Source organism: Polypterus senegalus, chromosome 6 (assembly GCF_016835505.1).
Source record: "Polypterus senegalus isolate Bchr_013 chromosome 6, ASM1683550v1, whole genome shotgun sequence".
NCBI classification, from domain to species: Eukaryota; Metazoa; Chordata; class Cladistia; order Polypteriformes; family Polypteridae; genus Polypterus; species Polypterus senegalus.
The window spans coordinates 18,484,339-18,502,260 of NC_053159.1; the positions used below are offsets into that span (position 1 = coordinate 18,484,339).

Below are 17,922 nucleotides of genomic sequence, written 5' to 3' on the forward strand. Positions count from 1 at the left end.
ATATCGCATCGTCGATTCCTCGCTCTCCCGGCTCGCTCCTGACAGATTAAACGCCCCTCTGCTCTCATGCGCCTTCCCGCCCGGGACACTATGGCAGTCGCCATGGTAACCTTTGAACCTGGTCTTACGCACGCAGGTGGCGCGTCTCGGTCTGGCAGACAACACGAGCGGACGCCGAGCTTCGCGGACTTTTGCTAAAACTTCTTTTTTTTATTATCTGGGAGCCGCTAGTGTGGCTGAACTTTGTGAGAATGGGGATGTTCTCCTTCTTGTGGTCCTGGTTGCCCGGTTGGACCGGCCTGCCCTGGTTGTCCCTGGGTAGCAGCCCGGTGGACAGCTTACTGCAAGGTAAGGAAGAAGGATATGGATACGCATGATTTGAAGACTAATAACAGTATTGTAAAACAATTGCTTAACAGTATTAGAATAAATATTTTGGTTTTGTTTCTAGGACTTATCGGCGCTTGCGGCATCGCAGTCCTATGCAATTTAATGAGAGTCCACTTGTTCATCAAATGCTTAAGGTTTGTATCCATATTTCTGTTAGTGTCGATAATCTTATTTTTTTAAAAAAAAAAAAAGAGATGCAAAAAAGTTGTCCTGTTGCCATGTTTCAGCCGGAAATGCAATTTCAGGGTTTTTCTGCTTTCTTTTTCGAAAATCAGCACTCCTCACTCGTGAATCCTCGGCAGCTTCCGTATCAGAGAAGGGGCGGGGCGCTTTTGTAGTAATGTTCGCTCAAATCCCTTTATTTTAGTGTAGACTCGTTTACATATCACGTTACATTTTAAAAGTATAAAGCATGGGATCTTAAACTTTTTTTTTAAATCTGTGGACCCAAATTAGAGAATATGTACTTTACTGGGACCCTATAACAGGATTATTATCATAATGATGACAGCAGAAACATAAAGGGTCAAATGACAGCTGCATAATAATAATAAATCAAATATTTTTGTTTGCTTTCAAGTGTATTTCTTACATGATTATTACTGAAAAAGAAATGTGGGAAACAAATGTTTTGTTAAAACGATACTTCATCTATCCATTTTCCAAATGCAGTTATCCAGAGTAGGATCTCTGGGCAGCTGGAACCTATCCCAGGTAGTATAAGGTGCAAGGCAGCAGCAACAATTGGGCAGGGTGCCAGTCTATCACAGGGTGAACACACACATATCCACCCACAATCTGACTAACTTTAGCATCGCCAGTCCAACTAACCTGTATATCTTTGAACTGTAGGAGAACACTGGAGCACACGGAGGAAATGTGTATGTGTCTCTCTGCAAGTAGGTGGAACTGGAATAATACATTTCTGGATAAGTACCTCTTCCAAAAATATACATCTGCAAGACTGCCAGAAGAGTTTAAGAGAATAATGTAGAGAATTACTATTTGTATTCTGAAGTTGCTTATTTTTTATGGGTCACACAAAATTTTGAGCATAGTCTGACAACAACAGGTGCAAAGCAGAAATAGATGATGAGTAGAAAATTGGCCCTTTGGTGGACATCGCCTCAATTCTCTAGCACCAGTGTAGATTAGAGTTACAAATCAACAATGCATTGTGACTGTGAGAGAAAAAAAACTTGTGTGAATGCACTGCGAACAGGCCAACAACAACAATATTTATTTACTGTATATGGCACATTTTCATACAAATGATGTAGCTCAAAGTGCTTTACAGGATGAAGAAAGAGAAAAAAGACACAATATAAAAGTGATATTAGACAATACTAATTAACACAGAATGAAAGTAAAGGTCCGATGGGCAGGGAGGACAGAAAAAAAAAAAAAAAATCTGCAGGAGTTCCAGGCCACGAGACCGCCCAGACCCTCTAGTCATTCTACCTAACATAAATGATCTCAACCAGTCCTCATGGTTTTCAGGCTTCACAATCAGGTCATACTAGCCTGGAATCAAACTAGCACTTAACAAATGAAATCCATATTACTACATTTTATTAGATACTTATAAAATGTAATTTCACTTATTTTCTAAAATCACTTAATTCAGTTTTGGGGTTGTGGGTACAGGAGCCTAGCATTAATTGTAATGTGAAAACATGTATTGGATGGGATGCCAGTCCACTGCAGGGCACATGTATGCACACACCCACACTTGTTTGTATTGAGATAGGTTGCAGCTGCATAGCTCTCATGTCTTTGAGCTTTGGGCAAAAGGAATGTGAAAACATCCCGATGTGTCTGTTTTTTGTGACATTTTAAAGATATTCTGAAGTTAAGACTGTCATCCATTATATCTTAGGTCAGACAATTTAGTTTTCATATTCTTTGTCTGCTTGGATTTTTTTTCAATCTTTCTATTTCTTTTGAGTATGAATTCCGTGTAAAACCAATTCATACAGGATTGAAGGCTTACACTTGTTTTTGAACTTCACTTGAATATGGAACTCTATGTCTGTATGGTACTTTTGATGAAGACGACACCTTAACTGGAACTTTCCCAGAAGTAACTCAACCCAAATTCTTATAGCAGTATCCTTAATGAATTTTAGATACCTCAAAAGCTCATTTGAAAATATTTCTTGGGCTTCTAAGTAACTGTTACCCTCCCACTGCATTTTCATTTGAAGCTGTTTTACGTTTTAGAGTAGAGAGTTCAAGAACTGGCAAATTGTAAACAAATTGTAAATATGTGAAAGTACATTTTGAAATGTCTTACTGCAAATCTCATTTATATGGTAAACCTTTTTATTTATACAGTAAGCTCAATTTTTAGATAAAGAAAGCTGAAATTGTAATGGTACTTGTAAGAGACGTGAAGAAAATATTTTAATATGAAAGCTGCTGCGGCAGCTCATGGCCTTTACTTACTGTCTAGTTTTGCCTTATTCATTTGCAGGCAAAATTTGTTTCTTAAGGTCAAAAACTATGTTTAATGTGGAGGAAGGAGGTTGTGATCTTATGATACTCAAAACATTTTTCCCCTCCTAAAAAAAAATGTCTCAAGAAATTGACCTCAGGAAGGGGCTGATGGTTTTAAAATTAAATTTTTCCAGCAATTGCATACTGATTTTTTTTTTTTTGTTTGTTTACATAACTGGACCGAATCTGCTTTGTAAAAATATGGATATTATTAGTTTAAAAACCCATAGAAGAGCATAATTCTTAATTTTTGGCTTGTTGCAACTTAACTGGTACAATCCTTGGTTTCACAATAGTGCTTGTGAATTATTATTGTGAAAGGCTGTCTTTTTTTTTTTTCTCCAACAGAGTCTTCAATTGCTGTAGATCATGCGGTGTTTATAAAAATAATTGATGCTGCTATATATTTCAGTTTCCTGAAACTGATTTCTAATTATTGTGTCACCCTAAAGTGTGTTACAATATTCTTATTAGTTTTGTAATATTGCCCAATACTGACACATGACAATTGACTCTTTTTTTACTTATTGTGCTTCACAGCTGCTCTTTGTGATTTGTTTTAGTGATCCAGATATGTGGTCCACTGAGCGGGACAGGCTACGCTTACCTGGCCGCCTTGTGGAAACAGTTCACCTCTGTGTACTCATGGTCATCCTTTCCCTGGTTGGAGCCCGTGTTGGAGCTTTAGTAGTCCTTGAATTTTCTCTCAGAGCTGTATCTTCCTTGCTGTCAGCTAACCAGGTGAGAAACAAATAGGTAGTGACATGCATTTTGTGACTGGCTGCTAAGGTAAATTACCAGTCTTGGAGGGAACTATATTAAAATATTAGTTCACTGTCCATTTAATTGAAGTGGCACTGAAACATTTACAAAATGCTAACTCTTGTAAGAAAAAATTCTAATTGGACCCAGCCATTATGAGCTAAAAAGTGCCATCACAGAATTCAGACAGAAGCAAACAGCACTGAATGTGATGCAAGTTTTCTGAATAATGTAGTTTAAAGCTGTAGTTATATATTGATTTATGGTCCTGTACAGCTTTGATTGCTGTTGGAATTAAGTTGCCTCTTCCCGGTGAGCCAGAATACTTCTGTTTGGTTGGAAAGTTGATAGATCTTTTAAAATATAATTTTTATATATGCTTGTGTGAGAGTTAACCCTGTCTAAGTATGGTTTCCTGTGTTGCAAAAAGACCCTGCTCCTGCAAAAGACTCTATCCGCTCATGACCCTAAACTGGATCAATTGTGTTTGAGAATATTTGCATGTTTGTTTCAATACTTGCCCTCAATGGCAACTATTAGTGTCCCCAGAGGGGACTGGGCAGTCTAATGGTCTGGAATCCCTACAGAATTTATTTTTTTCACCGGCCATCTGGAGTTTTTTTTTTTTTGTTTTTTCTGTCCACCCTGGCCATTGGACCTTACTCTTATTCTATGTTAATTAATGTTGACTTATTTTATTTCCATACTGTGTTTTTTATTTTTCTATTCTTCATTATGTAAAGCACTTTGAGCTACTTTTTGTATGAAAATGTGCTATATAAATAAATGTTGTTGTTGTAGTGTATGGAGTTAGATGGAAAACCAAAATATTTATTTATGTGGGCTCTGCAAACACTAAAGATGACAGGGAAAAATAGCTATCCACAGCTGTTCTTGTTATATCTCTTCTACTAACCATTTTAAGTTTACAATGGCATTTGCCTGAGTCAATTTTATGTGGACCAAAACACAATAATAATAGTGATACTCTGTTTCAAAAACAGTGTGTGTAATAATGTTGCAATAGTATTACCATAATGCAACAGTTTTCAGGAAACTTGTGTCATAATAAGTGCAAAGTTAATTGTCACTTGATAGCTGTGTTGTAATTCATGGTTAGTCAGTTTTTCGGATTGCTGAGATGGACTTTGTTTCTTCACAAGAAATTTCACAGCAGCATATGAACTTTGACCTGTGATTAAATTTTGATTTCAGTTGTTTGTTTTGGTCTTTGTACCTGACTATAACAAATTCTGTCTCCTTGTCCAAAAGGATTTAGATATTTTGCAGTTCTGCCTTGAATACAAAACATTTATTGCTCAAGCAAAATTCCTATAATCGAGTGTCCCCAGTTTATGTTGGAAGGTTTAACAAACAATTCTGACTATATCTGTTTTGATGATTATTGTTTTCTTACAATGTTTGCAATGTGGGAATGTGGTGTAGGGAGTTGTTTTTAAATGAGTTGTTTGTAGTTTGTTGATAAATACTTCAGAAAATAATGACTAGGATGGTATCAATTCATTTAGTGGTTGCATAGCTCTTCTATTGTTGTTTCTTATAGTCTATGATCCTACTGTATTCTTTGTCTTGATAAACTTGCACATAAGCTGTAACCCTGTACTCCAGAAACTATTTAGAAGATTAATTTAGCCATTTGTCATTGAACATGCATGTTTTGAAATCCATCCATCCATTTTCTAACCCGCTGAATCCGAACACAGGGTCACGGGGGTCTGCTGGAGCCAATCCCAGCCAACAGGGCACAAGGCAGGAACCAGTCCTGGGCAGGGTGCCAACCCACCGCAGGACACACACAAACACACCCACACTAGGGCCAATTTAGAATCGCCAATCCACCTAACCTGCATGTCTTTGGATTGTGGGAGGAAACCGGAGCGCCCGGAGGAAACCCACGCAGACACGGGGAGAACATGCAAACTCCACGCAGGGAGGACCTGGGAAGCGAACCTGGGTCCTCCTAACTGCCAGGCAGCAGTGCTACCACTGCGCCACCGTGCCGCCCTGTTTTGAAATCACCATTTCTAAAAATGTTATGTTTGTAGCTTTCCTTGCTGTGCATTTTTGCAGAAGTATTCTTAAACCCAGTCCTACTGGTAGAAATAAAGACTTTTTAATTTGGAGTAAGGCAGAGTTTAAATTTCATTTATGGAAGCGAACAAGTAGCCAGGAAATGGTTCGTTTAAAGTCATTCTTGTATAGCAGATAATGTGTTTCTTCAGCTTGGAGATAGAAAGGAAACCTCTTAAACTGTTTAAGAAGGAGGCATATCCATTAGATTGGGCTTTGGAATGGTAAACCTTATAGGGTATCGGCCATTTCTAACATGTATAATGGTAAAGCATGGTAGGTCAGCATTACTGGTGGATATGTTTGCAGTGATAAGTGCAGTGTGAAGTTTTACAGGTGATATTTCCAGACCATTTTTTGCCAAGTTAATTGTTTTAAATACTGTTTTTTTTATGAAAATTTCCTCAAATATTATCTATCTTTGGATAGGTTTTCTGTGTATTTCTTTGCTAAAACTTTATTTCTTAATTCTTAATTTATTGCCTGCACTTTATCCATTCTTTTTGAAATAATCTTGCATTGAAATATGTGTTCATAATCCTTTAAGCAACTTTCTCTAAATTATTTAAGTACAGTATATAATGCATTTCTTTATTTCTGTGCGTTTTAGGGCAGCCACCACAGCCAGTTGTTTCTGCTTTGCCAATATTCTGTAGGTTGTGCTTTGACCACCAGCTTGAGTTTTCTGCAGGAGGGGGCACCCCATGGCACACTTAACCTGCTACTTAGTGCCGGCTTGGCATGTCTCCTCATGTGGCATACGTCTTCTCTTGTAAAACATGTGTGCACCATGTATGAGTTGCACAGCAAGCAGCGGTACTGTGGTGTTTGCATCACTCTCCTCACCTCCTGGCATGCCATCCCATCCCTCCTGTCAACTTCTTTAAAGATAACCTTTGCTGTTGCTGGAATGGCATCAATCTACCTTATCAACAAGGACTTCCTGTCCACCTCTGAGGCAGTTCGCTTCTGGACTCCACTGACCATATGCTACACACTTTTGGTTATTTACATGCAAGGTGAGAAAATATTGTATGCAGACTTTCTTTCAGAAACTGGACAATATTACCAAAGTCATGAGGCAATGCCAAGGATTAAAAATAAGTGGAGACATCTTATAGGAAAATGACAGATTAGTCTAGCTTAAAGAATTATAATTAAGTAAGCCACATGTCAGTCTTGCATTATTTGTCTATATTTAGCTTTCAGGTTTAGAACATTAGAGCAATTATACTAAGAGCAGACAATTCAGCCCAACAAGCTTGTCACCTTCACCTAGATTCTCCAAAAGAACATCAAGCCAAAATTTGAAGGACCCTAAATTCCTACACTCTACTCCTCTACTTGTTAATTTATTCCTCATGTCTATGGTTTTTGGTGTGAAGAAAAACTTTCCAACATTTGCCTTTGACAAGTTTCTACCCAAATCCCTATGTTCTCATTGTACAATTTTATTTTAAAGTAATAAGGTGCAAGATGCCACGATAAACAAGAATATGTTAAAAAATACATGTGTATATATCATAAGTTCATTTTATTTAAGAGAAAATACAAATCAATTTAAATTATCTACTTCTTACTCCTATTTCCATACCACTTGTTCAGTTATGTCCCCATTACCTTTAAGAAAAATTTCCGAGAGTTACCTAACAAAAATGGGTACAAACCAACACTATAATACAATTAATACTAATAACAATAAACCCTATAAATAACATTTCCATACATTAAATCATCATATGTAAAAGTAAATTCAAACAAAAAAGTAACTGATGTCTTCAGACACGTTGATTTTGAGAGGTGGCGTTTTTTGGTCTGTGTTTTACTTGCTTTTTTGTGGTTCTTTATTATAATAATTATCATCAGAACATGCAGAATACATTAGTGTCTTAATCCATTCACTTTACACATTGACATAATGCTGGGAGATTTGCCCCTTTGTTTGTTCAAGTTCGTTATGCATAATTTGTGTAAATGCAAACTGAGTTCAGGTTAAATTGAAGCAAGCATAATCAGACTTAAAGCCCTGTTGTGTTGACTTTGTTTCAAATATTAAACTTTGAAGGACCATAAGTAAATTAGGATGCAAGCTGTAGCTATTAGTATATTTTTATAATGGTGTGCTTAACCTAAGAGGCATGAAGGCTTCCATGTTTAAAAGATGTTTGTGTGTTCTGGAAAACCAGCCTTTGTCATCTTGCAGTTATGCTTTATAGGTTGCTTATGCATTGTCATCTGACACTAATGCTTTAAACATTCATGGTTAGGAATATGTTTGTGTAAAGTGATTTATGCCTCCCTTCTTGATGTTATTTATGTATTTATTTTATCCAAGATATTTGGATAAATTCAAACACTTGATTAAAGTTAAAATCTTGCTTATCTTTTCTTTTACTGCCTGTTGTTATTCCTCTTTTACACAGAAGAACAACAGCAGAAACCCAGTGAACAAATGGCTTTCCAGACTGTGTTTGTGAGGATGGGTGGACTGCTTATTCTTATGTTGACTGTAGGGAAGTGGCTAGATGTGATGCACATCATCTTTTCTTTGCTGGGAGAGGTCTGGTGCCTGCTACGAGCCGGAGCCATGATGGAAGTTTGTCGAAAACAGGTATTCCTGTTACTTCTTTTGACAGATGCTATTGCAGCCATGTTCAATTTTTGATCTGTTGAATTTTATATACTATTTTTCCAAACTTTACTGGAAAATGCGATTTGCATTTTACAGATATTTCAAGTGTCTAGAATAGTTCTATACAGTGTTCTGTATTTATGTACACAGTAAGTCATTAATTAACTGATATTATGAAAAAGTCTAAATAAGGAATACAACCTTGAAGGAGATGTTTGGCTTTTCAAGTCAAAGTTATTTTTTCATATTCATGGTATATATTAATTTAACGCATGAAACCGCAGTCTAAAATTAAACATATTTTATAAATCTTTGAAAAAATAACTGGAGCTAATGGGTACCTGGGTCCAAGTGTGGAAAAAATGCCTTAAACATCATGATTGTAAAGAAATAACTTAAGTTTGGTAGTTTTCAAGCTAATCTTTTAAAAGCATAAGACAAAGGACATATCTAATGGTAAACTGTTTAATGAATTTGCTTGTTACATAACCGAAGGTAGTGCATTTTAAGTTTGGCCTCACAGAAGCGTAAGTCTTTGTTATTACTCTATTGTTTTTCATTCATGGTTTTGTAAGTAGGCCAGCTTTTTAAATAAACACACTCTAGAAAACAGACCTTTATACATGAAGGTATTGAACACATAAAGGTGAACAACCAGTGGTTTGTCCAGTGGCGTAGTTAGCTTGCTGAAGGCCCCTGTGCAGCTCCATGAGGTGGGCCCCTCTGGTCTAGCATAACTCTTAGTAATTTATTCGCAGCTACATCCTAGGGGCCGGCTGGGCAGTGGCGTCCACGACCGCGTCACTATCACACACTGGTGACAAACAAACCAGCTCTCTAAATAAAATTTGTAATAACTTTTTAAATTGCTTTATTACAGCCGATGTAAGTTAGCAAACATAAAATAAATTGTGGGAATGGAATGTGGAAGGTGTGGGTAATAGTAGTACATATATCTATGTAAATATATATATCTTACTTTTCCAAGACAACTTTGTGAAAGAAGATGATTAAAATATAACGTATGCTACAAAGTGGAAACTGTTCTGTGCTATAAAATGAAGCAATTTCAATTTGTAACAAATTAAAATGACAACACCAGCTGACAGGATTTTACTACACAATTGAACTGTTTTACACAAGTTCTGAGAAAATGGACATCATAAAGTGTTCACGCTCACAAATTCTCATGGTAGTGACATTAATGCACAGTAAGCCATGCTAAGGTACAAAATAAAACAAATTACAGATTTGTTAAACCGTTAAAGCTTACAAAAATGGAACTGACTGACAAGTCACAAAACATATTACTTCTAATATCACGAGTACCTTAAAATACTCGCTTGCGTGCGTTCTGTTGTGCAAAAGTCTCAACATTGTTTGACACATCAAGTTGTCTGGCGTGCTCGTTTTTAATTCAGAGTACAGCCAAGCTAATAAGTCTGTCTTGCGACGTGCTGCTTCTGAGGTAATTTTTGATAGGTTTTAATTTGGAGGACGATCGTTCACTTGCAGCAGCAGTCACTGGTATAGTCAGCAGTAACATGTACGCCGTCCAAGCGTCACTTAAAGGAGACGACAGTGCATAGTGATCTATCAGCAACAGTTTAGCTACTCCAAAAACAGTCGACTTGGTTGACAGGATGGATTGAAAACATGCACAAAATGACAATTGAGCACATAACGCCGGTGAAATGTCGGTGCTATAGCGTTCAACGAGAAGATCGGCAGCAGCATTCAATTGACAGCCATTGACGTCAGAGTTGATGGTAATAAGACATTGAATGTTGAAGCCACTGCATCAAGACTATGAAACCGTAGTTTTAGTTAAGTTGTTAAAATTTTTTTAAAATCTATATGGCCCCAAGTGGGCCCCCCCAAGTTCGTAGGACCTTGTGCTTTCCACAATCTGCACAATCCTTTGCTACACCAGTGGGTTTGTCTTCAGTTTATTATACATTATTAAGACATTATTAGCCTTATTAGTGAATTCCCACATTAAAAGATGAAACAGATATTTTAATGTTTTTCTTGTTATTAAAGATTTTTTTTCTAATTTAAAAACTGCAGAGAAAGAAACAAACAGAGAGAAGAAGAAAACAAATTAAACTACAAAACCAGCAGCAGTTAGTACTTTTGGTTCATGAGCTCTAACACTATTTATTTAAGTTATCACTGAAGTATTTTTTTTTAAATGTTTTTAATCAATGTGAAGACATTTTAAACTCTTCATAGGACATAATTTCAACACGGTGCCAGTGTTGATCTCCTGTATATAATTTAACAACTATACATTGGTGTCAAGGCTTTACATATCTGTGTTTTAAAATTGTTAACATTAATAGGCGCAATAGCTAAACACATTACCAGAGTTAAAACATTCAGTTAATTTCCTAACTTTGACACCAATGACACTTCTGTAAGGTGCTTAGTACACCTTTTTACATTTTTGTTTATACCTTATTGTTATGCACATAAAGAAAAGATCATTTTACTAAGGTGTATGGAGCAATTTATATTAAAACAGACATGATAATTCAGCATGGAGAGATTAGGTTTGCATATGCATTACACTTGCAGACACTATAAGCGGAGCATGCATTTTGTTCTCCATAAAATAGCTAGCATGATTGAATCATGGCGTCAGACACTACAGCACCCAGAGAGCTTCAATGTCATGTTTCAGCTGTACCATCAACTGAGTGAGGTTGATATTGATAAGTTTAAGTGATTAGTCTAACATATCAGTAAATGTAGTCCACCAGATTTGATTATATAGTGATGTTGGTGACAATGTTTGCAGTGATGCTGTTCGCTAATATATAGTAGGCACAGAGACCCAACATCAAAGGGGAGACCAGTGGATGTTAAGGCCGACTGTAACCATACCATTATCATTGGTTTCCACCACCTGTAGAGATTTTATAACCTCCATAAATTGCTAAATAACACCTCAAACCATTTCTGCATATGTTTCAGGGTTACCATAATACAAGGTGAGTAAAAATTATGTTAACATAAATGGTACTGCTATGTATATACCAATTTATGTGCCACATATGGTACATGTGTTGAACATGATGGCGAACCGGGTGAGACATTCCTGTAAATCCTCTTGCACATTTGAAGTATGTTTTGTGAATAAATTGTTTCTGCCATTCAAATGTTAATATAATTTTGACTCACCCTGTATTACAGGGTCTATAATGAAATGAATGCCTATATATTGATGCATAATATTTTGTTAAAAATTAGGTGTTTATCTCACATTAGAAATTAGAATGTGTAAAGAAACTGTAACAGAGTGATTCCAGGGTTGATTCCCACCTTGCATTAAACGCTGGATAGAGTTTGGCACCCCCTCGATCCAGAGTTATATTAGGTCAGTTTCACTATTGGTAGATGGAATGTGTGTGTGTGTGTGTGTGTGTGTGTGTGTGTGTGGTTTTTTTTTTTATCCTAGTTAGGACTTTAGCTTTGATTAGAATTGTCTTAGAATATGGATTTGTCAATTGCAGGATGAAACAATTATGTGGAGGTTTCAGAAAAAAACATTTTCTGTGCATAACAAATTTGCAAGTGACCACTTAAAATTTATCTCCTTACTAAATACTACACTCTTAATCACTCAGGCATAATTTTACATTTGCTGTAGGTCTCTATTCAAGGAATACTTCCACCAAGATTCATACTACATTACAATATCTTTTTGCAGGTTATGCCATGCTGTATTTGGCTGATTTAAATACCATTCCTCTGCAAACACATACACTTTGAGACTGTATATTTAATTGAGTAGCAGTCAGGAGAGTCATTCGGCTATCCAAACAGCCTGACAATTTCACTTATTGTTAGCTACTAGTGACTCTAGGTGTCACTACAACCTCTATGGATTCAGTTCTTAAAAGATCCTGCAACTGATAAAACTACTTCTGCAGGCTCTTCTTAAATATTTGAAATACTGGTTGAAAAATGATCTCTTAATACTAAGCTTGAAGCATGCTTTTGTTCTTTGAGTGCAGTATGATGTACACTATTCCAATCCTTCGGAAAAACTGTTCAGCTGCAGCTCTCCATAATACCACCACTCCTGGCCTCTATTCTGCTGCCAGTAGTGTGTCTGCATAGAAGTGGCAAAGGCAAAAGCCACACCATTTAGTTCTTTTCTTCCCCTTTGCTTTTCACTTTCATAATTGGCTTGATGTACCTGTATATATATATATATATATATATATATATATATATATATATATATATATATATATATATATATATATATATATATATATATATATATATATATATATATAGGTCAATTTTGTGTTGTTCATTTGCTAATATGGACCATACAAGGATTTGTGGTTAATTTAAACACATGCCGTATTTGATATTGGTGACTTTAAATATTAAAGTGGAGGAACGGTCAAAAAAAAATCTGAGAGGCAATTTCTTAGGAGACTGTGTGTCCTTTATGTGGATAGTGACACCCTTAATCACAAAGTTGTAGAATATGTGGTCAGTGTGATTTTTCTTTTTTTTCTATGCTGTGATGTACTTGGGGTTTGGTAACATCACTTCAAGAGAGGACCGCCAAATCATCAAGCTAATTAAAAGGGTAAGCTCAGTTATGGGACACACTCTGGACCCCCAGAAGGCAGTATCAAAGGACAGAATTAAAATATGACTGAGTGCCATTATGAACAAAGCTGTATCCCCTCTCTCTGACTCACCAATATTGAGTATGTTCAGCCAACCAATCATTCAACAGAAGTGTATCGGGAAACTCTACTTAGGCTCCTTTATACTAACAGCAAGGCACCAGTATAGTGCTTCACTCTTGACTGTAACTGCAAGTCAGAAGTTTTCTTTCTTTTGAATTTTTCACTTTTAGTCATTCTGGTGTGTGTTTAGACTATATAGTGTGTGTGCGTGTATAAATGAATGTATCTGTTTATTTATCTAAAGAGATTCTGTAATAAGTCAAATTTCCCCCGGGGGCTATCTATCTATCTATCTATCTATCTATCTATCTATCTATCTATCTATCTATCTATCAAAAAAAGCCTTTTAAACTCAACAACTGTACAGTTACAGTTAGGAAATTAAATATGAAGCATTTTACTGGCTTAATCTGCCGAAACAATGTACCATTTACATTTCTTTCCTTAGGCTACATCCATACTACATTTTGAGACGTAAATTACCTCAGTCCACACTAACAATGACCGAAAATGCATACAATGTAGATATTCACCAACACTGGGCATGCACGCATCGTTGGGAAAATCCTTAAAGGGATAGTAGCAGTGCCAGCCAAGGGATTTATTGCCGAACTGTAGCAATCAGTAAAGTAGTTACCTTTTGTACATGTATGCATCCTCCAAACTGAACAAAACAGAATTTTGATGTATACAGGTAAGCTGCCAACAAGCATCACTGAAACAGCTCTTTTATGTCTACTGTGTTGGAATATGGTCTTCTTCTGTGAAAGGTGACCAATCAAAGAATGAGATCAATCAGATGTAATGAGCAGAATCCAATATGGGAAGGTCTATTTAATAAAGCGGAACAAATAAGAGTGGGATTAGAGTTTGTGTTCTTTGAAGACTGTTTTTAACTGTCCACACTGTAGTACCAAGCCTTTTCAACTCTCAAGGCAAAAACTAAGACTAGTGTCTGCATTTTTAAACGAAAATATAGTAGTGTAGATATAGCTTTTGTTTGTTCTTTACTGTCCCCGGAACAGATTGTTTCTGATTTTCCTTGGATATTCAAGAATATAATACATTTTATTTATACAAAAGAGCCTTTCTAAACACTCGAACATGCAATATTCAAGAATATTCACGTTTAGTTTATTGTTCATGCTCATTAATAGTGCTTACATTTCAATAATGCTATCCGTGAAATGTTGAAATCTTTTATAAAGTTTCTCCATTTCACTTTGTCAGCAAATGCCAACAGCTAGTACTAATTTGCCTGTCTTTTTCATCATCCTGCGTATCCAAGCAGATTTTAAGTCTGGGAGAACAAAGTATATTCATCTGTGGGGAAAGAGACAACATATAGTATGGAGAGTTAAAAAGATTATTCTTATTCATTATTGTCTTGACTTTCTTTTGAATAAACAGTAAAAGACTATTAGCATGGAGTCTGTTTCATGTCTTTAAAGCTTTGTGATTGGTTAATTGGTACGGTTTATATAATTGATTATTCCAGTGTAAACGTTGACTTTTCTTTTATCTCCTATGAATTGCTTAATATATTCTGGCGAAATAGTAATTCCTAATGAAGCAAAATCACTGGGGTAGAAGAGTTTTGTTGACTTACCAACAGTATTTAATACTGCTTTTCCACTTTTGGTACAAATAAGTGATACTACAAAAAAAAACAAAACAACAATCTTTGAATAAAGGCATATTTTTGCTTAATTTCAAATTTCAAACTTTAACTTTTTTTAAACTCAATTTTTAATGTAATGTAAATGTACTAATTCATTATTAATCTGTTTTATGCATTTCACAGGACAGCTTTGAGTTGGATTATTCGAGAAGGAGCAGGTCAAGAGGTCAACTAAATTATTCACTGGAAAACAGAAGAGATGCCACAAATCAATAAGATTGATTAGCTACATTATAAGCACGAATGAAAATTTAATACACTGCGGCATTGGTGTCTCTGTGGGTGAAGACAATACTTAATGGCATTAAGAAAAAAGTGACAAATTATATGTGTACCTAGGGACATTGTGTCACCCTCTTCCTTTTGTATTTTCCTCCTGAATGAAGCAGTGCAGGAATTTCAAAAGTCATTGCATTCAATCCATGAAAGTGATTCATAAGCAAGCACTAATTTGCTTACAGGAAGTGGGAGATAATAAGCATAATGGAATAACTGAAGAATATGCACTGTGTTGGCTTGAGTTAACACCTGAGACAACAGTTTTTGACTAAATATTGTCATGGAGATAACTTACCAGTTTTAAAGAAGCAGACTTGAAATTTTGCTCTCCATGTTCAACAAAGTACCACAAACCTTGGTTAACCATGAGAAACTAGAGACCAATAAATGACAATGATTATTATGATGTAAGGCCAACATAATAATCAACTATGCAAAAGAAAGGCCTGGATTAATTTCAAACCTAAGTATGATGGTGACTTTCAAAATATATTTAAAATTACCTTTAAACTTGATTTGTAAGACTCTAGTAACATGGCATTGACGTCTTTTGTTAAAGATCCTTTGTTTGAAACCGTAAGTGGGGCTTGGTGGCCCTTGAAAAGATCCCCAGTACTGATTTATTTTGCTACAGCCTTGACGCGTTTGATTTTTATGCTAATTTTTGGAAAGAGTGCAGCATCGTGCAGTACTGCAGTGTGTCCAGCAGATGGCTGCAACGCAGTTAACAGATCTGTGTATGTGCCTTTTATTTTCTGAGACATCATTAATTAGTAACTGATACACCTAACAGCCTACAGGACCTGCTGTGCTCAGTGCTAGGCCACCCTTTGAAATCCTTAATGATTAAAACTGATGAGGTGAAAAAATGCATTCAGATTGGTAGGTAATAGTCAATTTCTTTTCATCTTTACACTTTCTGAAGATTACCAAGTATGGTAAGGAATGGGGTATACTTTTTAAATTAGTATTTTATCGGTAGCCTTTTTTATTCACTGGGTGTAAATACACATTTTACAGTTTGTAGCTGTGCCTCCATACTGATTATTTTTATTGTTTATCTCTTCTTGAACATTTTCTTACCTAATGTATAAAAAATGACATTGACATTAATGTGAAAAAGCATTTTATGTCATTGGGGGTTGCACATTTTTGAGAATGTATGAATAATTACATTTTTGTAAAAATGCACTTGAAACAATTGCACTTTAAAATCACAGACTCCAGGAGATTCTTTACTTCTTTTAAAATGGCAAAAAGAAGTTACAGTAGATTAGAAATGTTTTGCTTGCATTCATATGAACCTTTGTCAGTTTTTCAAAAGCCAGGTTTATCTAAGGGGGCTTTTGCTGTATTGTCATAAATAGAAGAAAGTGCAGAGGGAATCTTCTTTTAGGTAGTGGTTTGCATTGTTTATACCTTACATTGATTCACACATTGATATATATTGGTATTATTATTTTAAGATTCCTAACTAAAGTCATTGCTACATTATTCCCAGTTGTATGTGACTGAGCTCAGTTTAAATTGTTTGCTACTGATGGCCACCTTTAAGTTATATTTTGGTACTCTTTTTAGAGTGATATTGTTTTTTGTCTGCCTATGTTGCTTAGGCACAAGAAACTCAATATCATGGGTGGTCCTTGTTTACAAAGAAGGGTGCTCTGATAATGCCTTGGTTTGTTCAGAATTTTTATTATCAGTTAATGTGAGAACAATATCCTTATCAGCGCAGTCAAGATTTTTTTTTTCCTAATTTCTTATGAGCAACTGAAGCTCTATCTTGTGTTGGTTAAAGGCGGTGTTCATGTTCCCACCTAACAAGCCAAAGCACTCTTACAGAAACACTTTCTACAGTATGGCAAAGAAATTCTTAGATTAACCCTGTAGAGGCCATGTCTAACATGTTTAACAGCTCCTCCATCGCTGGCGAAGAATGTAAGGTGTTCCGTTTTGTCATTTTATTTACTTATCTACAGCAGACATCTTCAGAATATATTAAATTCCTTTGTAACAGTTTATTTGCATAATTCTTCATGGGTCAAATATATTTTTCATGCACTCTTTGGTTCCTAATTTAGCCAGAATATTCTATCATTGTAAACTGACATGGTACATGTGTGATTTGTTGAAAAATGTATTTAAATTTCTTGTTAGTGCCACAACAAAAGAGGAATATTATGAGCACAGTTGCAATAGACTAAGTTGTTATTTATGTGAAAAGACTGCCCAAGGACTTCCGCTTTGAATTTGCACTGTTCTTCCTGTGTTTTGTCTTCAGTATTAACATTCAGTAGATTTTTTTTTGCTTCCCTTTTTCTTTTCATTTGTGAAATAAGGGCCAGGAAGGCAATAAAGAGAGCAGCAAGGCAGAAGGTACAGCATAGACTAATCATTCAAAAATAGTGAAAACAACGGAGCATAAAGAAATCTCATTTTTTAAGGGGAAAAAAATAACTGTTTTGTGACCTATTTTTTAGATAGCAATGACAGAGGTTTGAATAATTCCTTTTCAACCATTGTGGTATAATTATTGCTTGCTGTATTCATATTGTCAGCCTTCAGTATATGCCTCTCACATACAGTGTTGATGATTGTAAGTACAGTAATTAAAAAGCTATTAAGTGCTTTAGGCTTCTAGTTTCCATTCTGGCAGCTACTTGAAGTCGCAAGAGAGTTTAGTTCAGTTTGTGATGGACAAGTATGTCCCACAGAGCAGCTAAATGTTTAGTAATTGCTGGAACACATCAGTAATTAGAAACCCATGAGAAACTGTCTTGTCTGTTATATTTACAGAGCACACCTGTAATTCAGGACCTGAAAAAAATCATTTTTGACAAGTGCAAAACATCCTCTAAAATTAAGTC

At 35.8% G+C, this 17,922-nt stretch overlaps 1 protein-coding gene across 1 annotated transcript; it reads left to right on the forward strand.

Moving 5' to 3' along the window:
• Positions 1 to 81: 81 nt before the first annotated feature.
• tmem82 (transmembrane protein 82) lies at positions 82 to 15,661 on the forward strand. Its single transcript, XM_039755460.1, has 6 exons — positions 82 to 348; positions 452 to 524; positions 3,453 to 3,630; positions 6,353 to 6,761; positions 8,166 to 8,353; positions 14,900 to 15,661. Exons 1-6 carry the CDS (start codon positions 252 to 254, stop codon positions 14,990 to 14,992), a joined length of 1,038 nt encoding a protein of 345 aa, XP_039611394.1. The 5' UTR covers positions 82 to 251; the 3' UTR covers positions 14,993 to 15,661.
• The last annotated feature ends 2,261 nt before the right edge of the window (positions 15,662 to 17,922 follow it).